We start from the raw sequence: 14,909 nt of genomic DNA, 5'->3' as shown, positions 1-14,909 counted from the left end.
GACGTGTGTTTGTTTATGCAACCACACTAAAATCAGTTCTTCCCTCAGCAGTGAAAGTGTTTAGACTACGAACCCAAAACTAAGTTCTAATATTAGTGATAGATACGTGTTTATTTAGCCAAATTAAACTACTTCTTTTTATCACCAGTGACAGTTGAGTGATTACACAACTAAACACAACAGACAGGGCGTGGCTAAGTAGTTGGCGTAACGGATGGGAATCGGTTGGATTGTTTTGTTTTTGAATTTCGCACAAAGTTACTCGAGGGCTATCTGTGCTAGCCGTCCCTAATTTAGCAGTGTAAGACTAAAGGGAAGGCAGCTAGTCATCACCACCCACCGCCACTCTTGGGCTACTCTTTTACCAACGAATAGTGGGATTGAAACGCCCCCACGGCTGAAAGGGCGAGCATGTTTGATACGACGGGGATGTAAACCCGCGACCCTCAGATTACGAGTCACACGCCTTAACACGTTTGGCCATACTGGGCCATGATGTGAATCGGAAAATATTTTATTGCACTCCTCATCCTAGGGCTATAAATACGTTATAAGAATGACAGCCAGATTTTATTATTCGATTAGAGAGCTTTAGTGTAGCTTTTCGCAGATATGCAAAACAATTCTAATAAAAACAAAATACGTGTTTTTATGCAACGAACTAGAAATAATATATTCATCAGATATTAGCATCTGTTATACGTTTATGAAGTAGGGTGAAATTCATGGGGCCGCCAACAAGATCAAGTTCTTTTTTTTATTTTGTTTTCTTACACTCAAGCACCACTAAAAGTCATGAACAAATGTGACAAATAGCTGCAAATTAAATCATTCGCCAATAAGCTGTTTGAATATCAGTTTAAAAGAGGCTTGTCGCATTGTGATTCATGGGTTGACAGTTTGCCGCTTCGCTAGCGTGGTGAGTGAGACAGAGAGAATGAAATGAATGTTTTCCTTCGTGGTTATTCACATGAACATAAAGACTGAAAACGAAACATTATTTAACATCCTCATTTTGTGTGTATCTGATATTTTGAATGTATAGAAAATAATTATTGAAAATTGAATGAAAAATTTATTACTTCAATATTTTTCTCACTACACCCAAAATATTTAACTCGCAGTTTCACCCACTTTTCTTGGTCCTCATGATACGGTTATTTTAAATCCGTCCCGATATACAAGAAAACCAAAAATTTCCTTTCACAATAGTGACACATGACAATTTAAACAACCAAATATACGATGGTATTATAATAGCAACAAAAGGTTTAATTTATACAAACGGACTAAGAACTGTTTTTCATAATAATGTACACGTGTATTCACTGAACCAAATCTGTGATTGTATTGTGAGAACGAAAACAGGCGTGTAATTTATTCAACCACGCAAAAAACTGCCATACTGCTTTTCGAACTGCAGAAATAGGTGGTTGCATAGACATATAAACCTACCACTGTAATATACTATTAGCAACAGATGTGTATGTGTGTCTATACAATAAAAGCAAAATTGTTTTTACATATCAGTGACACATTTACACAACTAATCTCCCAGTGGTTAATTCTTTTATAACGAAATATCAGCTAGTGGAGTGATGTATCGTGCAGAGATACTTAAGTTTTCCAAAATAACAAGTTTAGTTATCTGTTGCTATGGCAACCATAATCCTGTGTCTGAACTCTTGAAGTGACGACTGTGGAAAATAATATTATACTCAGCTGACCCCTGTGTTCATAACTGACGCTTCTGCTATAATATGTACTATAATCTGATGCATGTGTGATCTTTAACAAACTCTTGATAGAAACAACTTGAGTGGATAATTAATTCATAATACTGAAAGCATCTTAATTTCAACTATATTGTTTTATGCAAAACAAATTACACAGAGCTAAATAATGTAATATGCAATAATATTTAACTGGTGGTAGTATTCGTGGAAGATAAATTTGTAAAAGTATGACAAATGTGACACGGAGAAGACGGGAGGCACACGTGACGTGATTTATCGGAGTCCAAAGTAATCTGGGTAGACTGCTGTTATTCATTAATAGAAACTGGCAAATAGTTCAGAACACAATCGAATTAAATGAAGTGAGTTTAAGTTTTAATCCCACTTCCAAATCATACCAAACGTATTCAAATAAGATAATCCAATAAATCCGCAACTCGATAAGAAAAAAAAAAAGAGAATAATATAGCTAATTTTGATTTCAGTTGTCAGGTTACACCTCACTGTTTCACATGCTCAAAAACACAACAATATCTAACATAGCAACTTAATTGCAAAAAATAGTTAAACACTTTATCTTAAAAAAAGAGAGAGTTATGAGCTATTATCGTAACCTTGGTAGATAAATTTGACTGTCATTGATAAGTGTGTGAGTTTTGTTTTAAACGAATGGATTATTGTGTTTATCTTGTCCACAAATTTTGTAAAAAATAAATAATAAAATAGTTTAAGATGTAAGTAAAGATACAGAAACGGAAATCACAATTTGAGACACGTTCTGTTCAAGCATATAATAATAATGTTATGCTGAGATGTAAAAATATGAACTACTTTCATAATTTTTCTTATAATGATGATTTATTTAGAAAACAAGTACAAATTAGTGAAATGGCTATTTAATGAAGCCTTTGAATCTCTAGAAATATTCAATTTATAACAACTAAACATTTACGCTTTTATCAATACATTTTTGGCCAGACGTGGCAATGTGGTAAGCGTGCCAAACTGCTGATAAGATTATCCAAGGTTCGAGTCCATGCTATATAGCACTTTCAGCTGTAGGTACATTATAAAAATGGTTGTAAATACTGCCAATCGGTGGTAGAATCTGCTGATTGGGTGATCTCACTTTGATCAAGAGCTCTACATTAACGATCATTTTGCCTAAACTTTGAAATCTTTATCCAAGCCAATTAGCACATGTCGCTTAAGGTGTCGTAAACGTCAGTTGGTGATTATCCTACATCGTAATGAATACTGTAATTATTGACTAAGTAAATTTTGCGTATTTATATCTAGGATTACCATACGTTCCCGATTTCCAGGCAAAAAATGTTTCCGGTTCGAAAGAATCGACCTCAATTATACCCTTGCATTTCATTTCTTCTATTTGCTCTGAAGTCCGCAGCAGAAATACATTAGAAATAAACATCATTATAATTACAATTACGATGTAATGACATAGATGAAGTCAGCAAAGCTACTACATTGAATGTGCCATAGAACATTTTCTGCTATTCATTCATTCATTTATTTTTGAACAATAGAATGTAACACAGATACACTCTCAGAAATACACAACTAACAAGTCTGCCGAATACTACCTGCACATGGAATAATTCTAAGTATTATTAACAGCTATGTTGAGGCAAATACCCTAATAACTTCTTATAGATCTTTTATTTAATGACGAGTAAAACTAAAACTACAAGCACTTTATAAAAAAATAAATAATATAAATTGATAAAAATATTACTATTTTGAAGTTATTTTTAAATTGTTTATTTGGTATTATCGCTTTTATGAAAATAATATATATCTAATTAACTATAATATAATCACACGCAACTGATTCACATTTTTAACAATATATAATTATATAAATAAGAAAAATTTCTAAACAAATTAAATGTTTTGACCTCAGGTTTTGAAATGTGTTTTCCAACTAAGTTTGAGTATTTGGTTTTAGCCCTGGATACAGATCCACACTTTTATAGAAATTTCCTCGGCTGAGAAATAGTATGTTGTGTCCCAGTCAGCCTAATTAGTTTTTTATTGAGCGAAACATCTTGTCGCCAATAGATATGACGGGCATAGCATGGTTGAAATACTATTCCACACAATTCTTTTTTTTTAAATCTTCCGAGGGATTAAATACAGAATGTAGCGACGAAAATATATAATATAAATAATGCAAATGTCTTACGACAAGCATAATTAATTATAATCATATTTCGTCAGCTTAGAAAAGGTATTCATACCATAATGAAAAAAAAACAACAACAACAACAAATAACTACGATTACACGTTTCACGTACTCTAACTTTACAAATTTTAAGTTATTTTCATATCTTTATTTTGACCTAAGTACACACTTAATGTTTAATATAAAGAGTAACAGCAGTTCTGTAGTTCAGTTTAGCTCACATTTGTTATCCTGCTAAATACAGCGAAACCAAGTATAGCTTGATATCAATCGTATCAAGGGATAGCTATGTTGATACTTATACTACAGAAAAACTCGCACCAATCTTGTTAATAAATATGAAATAAAGTTCAACAACTGTAGCTGTTTGATTGCTGAATATTTTCTACGTTTCTAAAAAAATAGCTGCGGTTGTGTGTGTTTTCTTATAGCAAAGCTACATCATCGAGTTATCTGCTGTTTCCACAGAGTGGAATCGAACCCCTAATTTTAGCGTTGTAAATCCGTAAGATTACCGCCGTTCCAGCGGGGGACACTAAGCGTAGTTAATCACATCATCTTTGCTTTGTCAAAAGTTCAAACTTAAGAAGGAGAAGGAAAAGAAACACGAAACAAGATTAGTGGCTTTGAACAAGAATCCCCATTCAACGAATGGTCGCAATGAAGTGGATTTAGTTGGGCACACAAAATATTCACCTCCGATAAAATTATTGTTCAAAAATGATTGAACACGTATGCACACAAAACACAAGTTCACAAATAAAAATAAAACTCTTAAAATAAGCAAAACTATTGAATACATTGTACAGGCAAAACACAGCGAGTATTTAAGCTTAGAACATCCAAACGTCACGGCCATGTCAATACCTGAAAAAAGACGTAGGAAGTAAAAAGTAAAGAACAATAAACGTTTCTTTACGAGTGATAGGCAAGTGAGGTCGCGTTATCAAAAAATCGATTAATTAAGTGGTTCTAAATATTATACGGATTCTCAAATCTAATAGTGAGTGCATAAGAAAAAATTCAAAGTCATGCGAAAATAATAGCATCATTTTATGCCAGTTTTAATCGTTAAAAGTCTCGATTTTAAATACATAATGTTGGAATGTTAAGCATAGAAACAAATGTATTAAATATACACGGTGAGAAGTCAAAATTAATATATAATGCTGACATCACCTGAATAATATGATGGAAAGTCAAAAATTAACTTTCATCACTTTCAGATTTACACGGTAAGAAGCCAAGGTTACTCAAGAGTACTCGAAAACAAAAACGAGGAAAAAACGTATATCACTAAAAACAGCTGATGTTAAATTTTAATGAAACAGAATACGTGATATAAATCACATGGGTTATTAAGTTATACTGTACACAACTGTATGGGCTCGGCATGGCCAGGTGGTTAAGGCAATCGACTCGTAATTCGCGGGTTCGAATCCCTGTTACACCAAATATGCTCGCCCTTTCAGCTGTAGGGGCGTTATAATGTGACGGTCAATCCCACTATTCGTTGGCAAAAGAGTAGCCCAAGAGTTAGCGGTGGGTGGCGATGACTAGTTGACTTCCCTCTAGTCTTACACTGCTAAATTAGGGATGACTAGCGCAGATAGCCTTCGTGTAGCTTTGCGCAAAATTCAAAACAAACCAAACAACTGTATGTAGGAGAAATAGGTCAGATGTCTGAAAGACCATGCGAATACATCCGTAACATCCAGAATTACAATCCAGACAAACCCGTGGCTAAACATTTCAATACTAGAGGCCATAACATTAGCCACTTCCGAATTCTGATCCTCGGTTATACATTGACAATCAAGAATAAAACCAAGAGGGAGTAAATGGAATATTTTCTTTTCTATAACTCTGCCTCTGTTTGTATGTGCGAGCATATAAAGATATTTATTCACAAACTCGTATATATATATTTTCCTCGCGCACACACATTTATATTTCTCACCTTTAAATAATTAATTAATTATTTACTACTATTGTTATTATTATTTTATTTTTATTTGTAGAATCAAAGCACTAGCTATTTTCAGAACAATAGGAACGTGACATTGTTGTAACAATGCAAAACACCCAATTAACTCTTAATATTATTGACATTCGTTTAAATTTGTTAAAATATAATTCAAATTATATATTTGATTATTTTTTGGATTGTTATTTTTATTTGTAATGATATATATATATACACACTAATATTACTTATTGTAAAATAAACAAACATTTATTTGCCAGTGTTTCACGTGTATGCTACTTTAGATCTATTGTTGCATGACGATAGGTTCGAACGTTCTACGTTTGATAACCTTTATGATATCAAACAATCCGTTTTATTAATGTTAAAAAATCACCAGACGAAGGGCGTCTTAACTCGAAACACTATGTACATTAAAATATTTTTAACATAAGCCATAATTCATTGTATATATTTTTTCATCTTTTTGTTTTCTATTTTATCTTACCAAAGCGGTTTTAAAACTGATCTACTCTACAATACTCACACCTGTTTTAAAGGTTTGCAAGGACATCAGGATTATTTTACAATTTTTTTGGGACAACTGTTTTAAAGATTCATATGGTTAAAAGTCACTATCACTTTACAGTTCTAACATTTGCGTTAAGATTCATAAGGTTAGAAGTTATGGCTGCTTTACTGCACTGGTAATTGTTTGTTTTTTTAAGATTTATAAGGTTGGGGTTAAGAATGCTTTACAATAAGCAACAAATGTTTTAGGGTTCATAAGTTTTGCAGCTAGAATTAATATGTAACAGTCTGTTCAAGTCGTATTAAGAAACACAACTTCCGGTGTATTATTCAGCTTGTGTTCATTACAAGCTGAGACGCTTATTAAAATAAAATAAGTCCTAAAATAAAGTTTTTTTTTATAAGTGTGTAATGACAATGAAAAACAATATCACTTAGAATACAATGCGTTCTTAAAACAAAATGTAATTCTTCTCATTATATCCATGAAAATATTTTGCTCATTTTGTAGCATTAAAGTAACGCGTAAAACAAATAGTCCCGAATAGAAAATGTCCTTATTTTACAAAATATTGTTCATTTCAAATGTCAAAATACACGTCAAAACACATTGTACAACAAAGTTGTAAGAGTAAACTGTATCTTAATCATACGTTACAAACTACAGCAGTAATGATACCTGAAGCTTAAAGCTCCCGTTATCACATCAAAACAGACAAAACCTAAACATACAGTATGGGCCAACTGTATCTTCAAATACAACAGTAAGAACAATCGCTAACTCAAACACAAAATACCCATAAAAAAGTGAAAATTAGCTCTGTCGAAAAACATAGTTCTCACATTGACCTGTAAGGATCAATTAGACCTTAAATATATTAATCATATAACCAATGAAGGATCAATTATATTTCAAACACAGCAACCACCTAAAACAATAAGGATAAATTGTATCTCAAAAACATTACCTACATAAAACGTGTACATATATGTTTATGGTAAAGGTCAACCGTATTTTAAGACATATTTTGTTACGTAAAGTATTATCAACTAACTATACAATAACCAAACTTAGAATCAATTTTATCTCAAAATACACAGTTCCACACGAGACAGCAAGAACTAACTGCACGAAAAGAAATGAAAAAAACATGTTATTCAAATAAGAAATAAAGTGAAAGTTTACCTTAAGATACAAGTTGCTACCATAAATGGTAATGATCGATTTCAACTTAGAACACCTCTTACCACATAGATCAAATGTTTCCCAAAACAAACGTGTTCTGACAGCAAGGACCAACTTGTTTTTCAAACTCATTTACCACATAAACATCAATGTTAATATTTTAACGACAGCACTTGTTGCCACATAAAAGAGTATCTTACGAAACGTCCTTGTATTTTAAAATACGCATTGCCACACAAAGCAGTAAACACTAATTACACTTTAAAACGTCTCACACACTGCACAAATCAGTTAGAATCAGCTGTTATTCTAAAAATACACATTACTAAATAAAACATTAATGTTCATTACGGCACTTGAGAAACACACATCGTCGCATGAAATATTAATAAGCAACTGCATCTTATTAATATACATGAAAAAGGAAAGATCGATTTTACCGTAAAACTTGTGTTATCATATGGTATAAAAAGGAATACACGCTAAATCGTAAGATAGTGAAAATCAACTGTATTTAAAACACGTTTCAGGCCCGGCATGGCCAGGTGTGTTAAAGCGTTCGACTCGTACGTAATCTGAGAGTCGCGGGTTCAATTCCGATCGCACCAAACATGCTCGCCCTTTCAGCCGTGGGAGCGTCATAACGTTATTGTCAATCCCACTATTCGATGGTAAAAGAGTAGCCCAAGATTTGCCGGTGGGTGGTGATGACTAGCTGTCTTCCCTCCAGTATTACACTACTAAATTAGGGACGGCTAGCGAAGATAGCCCTCGTGCAGCTTTGCGCGAAATTAAAAAAAACAAACAAACAAACAAACAAAACACGTTTTACCAAATGAACCAGCACAAGTTTTCTGTGTATGAAAATACGCATCACAAAATAAAACGGTTAGAGCTATGCTATAAATAATCATTATTAGATCTATATGAAGGTACGTAGAAAATATATTTAAAAGTGTCTAATAAACGAGGTAGCTGAAATGCACCTCAAAACATATTCCAAACTCCGTGTTTAAACTTGTCACGCGTAACGTTATGTTGCAGAAAGCGGCACGTGTGACTCAAATGTATAACTTTGTAATTATCATCTGGTAGATATTAAAATGTGTGATACATGCGGTATTACCTACTATATATACATGGGTGTAGTATCTATTGACAGATTTGTAACTTCTAAATATTCAAAGAAACACATTTGATACGCAAACTGTTATAAACTCTCTTACACAAATATGTTATGTGTGTAAAACATATTATGTATGAGCTCATTATAAACTGAACCCCTTCAAATAACTACGTTACAAATGAACCCCATTCGAATACATAAATTAAATATGTAAGCTTTTTTATACGTGAACCCATTTTAAATATAAACCCAAGCATACAAACCCTTTCTGAGTGACCCCGCTCCCGTGGCATAGCGAACTTACAACACTAAAAACCGGTTTTCGATAACCGTGATGGGCAGAATACAGATAACCCATTCTATAACTTTGCGCTTAACTACAAACAAACATTGTACCCTATATAATCTTCTTACTAACAGAATGTTTTGACACTTACTTGAACAATAACTAAATCTGTGTTATTCAGTGAAACCATGTAAAGTATCATTTGAAATCTAACACAAACTTAAAACTAAAACTACTGTTGATTAACGCATCTAAATTACCAACCATCAATACCGCATCAAATAAAAATTTACAATTACAGTAAAAGGTCTTGCGTTTTGTTATCCAAGAAAAGTAAAATTAACATTAATCTCTTAGTCAAATCAGGAATAAAGAATCGACAGTCAATAAACAGAAAATGTCAGAGAATTTGAAATGTTATTGATAGACTTATTGATAGAACTAGAAGAAAATACATTTTTTGAAGTTCTTGGTTTTGGGCTTAGCTAAAGACTAAGTATGAAACCAATAATCAATATATTTCTTAATAGTAAGGAAACAGAAAATATCATCAACTATCTCCAATACTTGGACAACAGAAGAACTGTACAAATTCCCTCTTACCAGAAAAGGACAATCTCTTATTATAATTTGAGTACCAAGTTAACTTCCCAGCTCATTTGACTCAGTTCTTGATAAGCAAACATTCCTCGTACTGAAATCATGTACTTCATTGACTGTAATTAAGATTTTATAATAATTTGAATGGGCATCTACATCACACTTGTCCAAGACGTATTCCAGTACACTTGATCTAACAGGCATTTTGATTCTTGCATGTTCGTTTACCCTAGTTTAGAACCATATTGTTATGAAACTAGGTTAGTCTCCTGTGCAAGAGTAACATGTAAATTAATACACCGTGCTTACTGCCTTCGACGAAAACATTCTGTCTTTATATCAGAAAAAAAGTATCAACAACATTCTATTTAAAATACATATCTGCTATGCGTGCGTTTGAGCTCTATAAGCCATGCTTGAAGAACTTGTAGTCTTTGCTTCGTTTTCGAAGATGAATACAGTTTTCCAAGAAAACAATCTTCTATATCAACAGACTAAAACCACAACTCAAACAAATGAACGCAGCAGTTGAGTTACTAAGAAAATTCCTAGAAGGTTCACTTTAAGGATTCTTCTGAATACAATACTGGTAACCTACAGCTTGAGCAAACATGAAAAAAAAGCCTCGGTTATTGTTCAGAGCATCCACACTCTCTCATTGGTTTCCAGACTAGATTACCAGCTCCTCATTGGCCCATCAGATACACACTTTACAGTTTAGTATAAGAGCAGCAATTATTTTTTCCCCTTTTCTTCGTCATAGTCAAGAATAACTGCTAATTAAAAGAGCATGATGGAAAACATGAAGGAAATGGTAATAAAACATATTTATTCGTACATAAACTGTCATAAGATAATTCAGAGTAGAAGATGAATAAGTTGTGTAACATCATTAAAATCAGTTTCTCGTTGCTTGAAGCATATGCTGACTTGACTTCGTATCCACTATTGTCCACATTCATGCGTGTTTTTTATAATGTATTTAATTAATAACTAAGCAACAGAAGCATGAGACCACGTACACGTCATCTTTCAGCTGAGTCTGACAGGTATCTTTAGAGCCGAATTACACACAAAATGGTTCCATTCTTGTTGTTGTTTTCCCAGCATCTTGTTGGCACTTACATGACCGCATCCTTCAAACAATAGTGTCAAGAAATGTTCAAAAATCAGTATTTTATATCGTTTATGACAATTACATAGATTGTCACTACCATGGTGATGATGGTAATTCTTAAGTTTGATTTTCGTATTCATTTTCCCAGTCCTTTTTAATAACTAAGTTTATAATTTTATTCTGCTCTTAGCTGGTAAATTATGGTACTTCTCGACCCTAATTCGCTGTCAGTTACTGCCAAAATATCCATTGTTTTTATTGTGTTTTTTTTTTGTCTTTTAACAAATAAAAAGAAAAACATCTTAGAACTCCCAAACACAAGGTGTAAGTGCCGTAATATAATAGTTTTAAAGATGGCTGATTCTAAATTGGTCTTCTATTAGGCTTCGTTAACGAGCAACTGATAAAAAGTGGTTTAACTCATTTGATCAATAGTTCCCAGAAACGAAATACTAGAACGCTTGATGACACAAAAGTATACCATCATATTGTTAACAATAGAGGACAGATAATCGTCACATCAAACATCTGTTGCACAGCTATGAAATCATTCACAAAACGGGGGTGCCAATAACGTAGTTGTATTTTCACAAAAACATTCTGTTGATCCTCAAAATAACAAAAACATTGTGACAATATGTGTCAATATTATGCGAGTTAGTAGGTTTTTTAATGCAGAATTAAAGTAATTACGATCTAGGTTCTCAAAACGTTGAAAAAAACATGTTTCGATCAAAAATAACATCAACGACTTCAATATTCTATCATAAAAACGGCTTGTTGCATTTGAAAAAAACAAAATGAAAAGTTTAAGACATTCCTTCCCCTTATAAAAATATACCTTTTCAAGCTAAATCATGGCTATTTACGCTGTCTCCTCCGCACTCGTATTTTAGCGTTATAAGTTAACGGGAAGAGGGACTTTCTTTTAACATAATAATAGTTCAACTAGTATAACTTTAATTTCATCCCCAGGTCACCGCCACAGGCACTATATGGATATGAATTACATAATAGATAGTTTCTATATTAAATAATTAGAATATTTAAATATATATGCTTTTCTAATAAATTTAAACGGATTAGATCACGCTATATACTTAAACCAACATTAAGATGAGTCCATATCGAAACTATGAACGTACAAGCCATTCTAAACGTTTGTAATTGAAGAAACAAGTTAAATAGGTTTATATGTAAATCAGTATCTACGTGAACCCATTCTAAAGAATGAAACAAACAAGCTATATATATTTGTATATCAACCAGTACATACACGATCCCATTCTCAAGAATGAAAGAAAACAAGACAGCCAGCCATCTTAAAACTACTGCGATCTGTGGTGTTTGTCAGAGCATTGGTCTGTCTCCCGTTTGAAATATTGTGCAAGCAGGCAAAGCTGAACATTCACTTTTGAAATGACGGGAGAACAGGGGCATGAATATATATATAATGTTGATGTCAAATGTTATTTTGCTATCAGGATATTCTACACTAAATTGTTATGCTTTAATCACACTATGATTCACATTTCAAAATGTGACGTAACTTAAACAATAAAAATGTAGATTTACCATGTTATTGTTGAGTTTTTCTAAGCGTGACTGAAATACTCAACAATTACTTATCACAACGAGCGATATGAGTAGCTCAGAGCTTTGGATCTGGATGAAACCAAGTGTGTAACACAATTAACCTTTTTACAGCCCATGAAATAATTTAAATTGATAGATTAACTTAAACGTTCCCATCACTAGGCAACAGTTACTCAAACTTTTCCACTCACCGAGAGCAGGTACTTTTGCTCGTATAAACCAGTATCAAAATATACCGATTCTGAACACGAGTCAGATGCATTTATATTTAAACCAGTATCTACATGAACCCATTCTATAGAACAAAACAAACAAATAACTCATCAGTTATTATAATTATTCATCAGTTACAGGGTACGAAAATGAAAATACCGTTTCTTTCTGAACACCAGTCACCACATCTAACATTGAAACAAGCATGCTCAACCGCAAGGCAAGTCTTACCTAGACCCATCTTAATGCCAGTCCACGCCTCACGGAAGAAACTGACCAGTCGACGGTAAACTGAACGATGAACATTATCGTTGCTTCGGAGGCGGTGATGGTTACTTCTGTTGGTATTACTTTTAGAATCTGAGTGACCAGACACCATCCCATACATGGTATAGGGAGAAACTGTAACACACAGCAACGAAAGCTATGTTTCTGACTGGAGACAAGAGACAAATCCCTTCGTATTTTTCAGAAGTTAGATGTTGTCTTGGGCGCACACCGAGGGCAGAAATTTACTGAATGTGTTATTCGTTATTGGTATTCTCTGATTAGACCTCAATCAAAGTATTTGTTAAACTTACTAAACTAATTTAATACACGACTTTTTTTATTCACTCTGAGTAAGTACACACCATTTACTTGCGAGATTGTTTGAGGATGACAACTGATTTACCCTGTCGGTTTAGAGTCAGGGTAAGGTCTGTCACGCGAGAGTCTATCGTGAACTCCAAAGTTACGGACAAGCTTGAACATAAGCAGCATACCAGCTCACGACTGGCACGTGATATAGCGCACGAAGAAATTGATGAATACAGCCTGTTGCTCGCGCCGATTTAATTTCCTTCGTTAACGCTGCGCCGAGTGAATAGCAGACACAAAGACCGTTGGGCGAAGGTCTGGGTTGTTTGCAGGGCACTGAAAGCAGAAATTAGTTCTAGTTAGTACGTTAGAAAGAAAAATGTCTTGCCGAGTTCATCAATATTCTTAACGAGAAATACGAGAAACGTTGTTGGAGGAAAAAGTACCATGTGTAATATAAACTACGATATTTAAAACCAAGTTGCACAGTCGGACAATACGAAAACTACGTTCATCTAAGTTTAACAAGCAAGTTTGCTGTCAGTATAAAATTACCAGAATACAAAAGTTAACTACGCATCAGATTAAAGAATATTCCGTTACGAAATCTCTACGTTAAGAAGTTAAGTGTAGTACGTGCACGTTTAGACCGAGAAGATGCGACTGAAAACTGCATGTCCAATTTATTAAGTACCTGTTCTAGTTTCATTATTGTGCTGCTGGTATTAATAACCAAGATTGAAATAACTTCTAACGTTATTACTGGAAGACATCAAAATAAATTAAAATTTAAATTTCACTGTGCTAGCACAAATTAACTGGAGATATTGTAACAAATTGAAATCTGAACTTAAATTTACTGGCACAAATTAACTGGAGATATTGCAACAAATTAAAATCTCAACTTAAATTTATTAGCACAAATTAACTGGAGATATAACAAATTGTAACAAATTGAAATCTGAACTTAAATTTATTAGCACAAATTAACTGGAGATATTGTAACAAATTGAAATCTGAACTTAAATTTACTAGCACAAATTAACTGGAGATATTGTAACAAATTTAAAATCTGAACTAAAATTTACTAGCACAAATTAACTGGAGATATTGTAACAAATTAAAATCTGAACTTAAACTTACAAGCAGAAATTAACTGGAGATATTGTAACAAATTGAAATCTGAACTTAAATTTATTAGCACAAATTAACTGGAGATATTGTAAGAAATTGAAATCTGAACTTAAATTTACTACCATTTAACAAATGTAACTGAACTTAAATTTACTAGCACAAATTAACTGGAGACACTGTAACAAATTGAAATCTGAACTTAAAATTACTAACACAAATTAACTGGAGATATTGTAACAAATTAAAATCTGAACTTAAATTTATTAGCACAAATTAACTGGAGATATTGTAACAAATTGAAATCTGAACTTAAATTTACTAGCACAAATTAACTGAAGATATTGTAACAAATTAAAATCTGAACTTAAATTTATTAGCACAAATTAACTGGAGATATTGTAACAAATTGAAATTTGAACTTAAATTTACTAGCACAAATTAATTGGAGATATTGTAACAAATTAAAATCTGAACTTAAATTTATTAGCACAAATTAACTGGAGATATTGTAACAAATTAAAATTTGAACTTAAACTTACTAGCAGAAATTAACTGGAGATATTGTAACAAATTAAAATCTGTACTTAAAATTAATAATACAAATTAACTGGAGATATTGCAACAAATTAAAA

At 32.8% G+C, this 14,909-nt stretch overlaps 1 protein-coding gene across 3 annotated transcripts in view; it reads right to left on the bottom strand.

The window, feature by feature from the left end:
- Positions 1–14,909, bottom strand: part of LOC143253644 (A-type potassium channel modulatory protein KCNIP1-like) — a 141,358-nt gene that overhangs the window by 36,500 nt on the left and 89,949 nt on the right. Inside the window, exon 2 of one of the 3 annotated variants that reach the window (XM_076507856.1) lies at positions 12,796–13,479. The exons of the other annotated variants lie outside the window; for them this stretch is intronic. Coding sequence (XP_076363971.1) covers positions 12,796–12,952 — 157 coding nt within the window. The 5' untranslated portion in view covers positions 12,953–13,479. The remainder of the gene's footprint in view (positions 1–12,795; positions 13,480–14,909) is intronic. 3 annotated transcript variants of the gene reach the window in all.

This window comes from Tachypleus tridentatus, chromosome 1 (genome assembly GCF_004210375.1).
Source record: "Tachypleus tridentatus isolate NWPU-2018 chromosome 1, ASM421037v1, whole genome shotgun sequence".
NCBI classification, from domain to species: Eukaryota; Metazoa; Arthropoda; class Merostomata; order Xiphosura; family Limulidae; genus Tachypleus; species Tachypleus tridentatus.
Note: the sequence above shows the minus strand (reverse complement) of the source record. Positions and strands in the feature narration are given on the sequence as shown.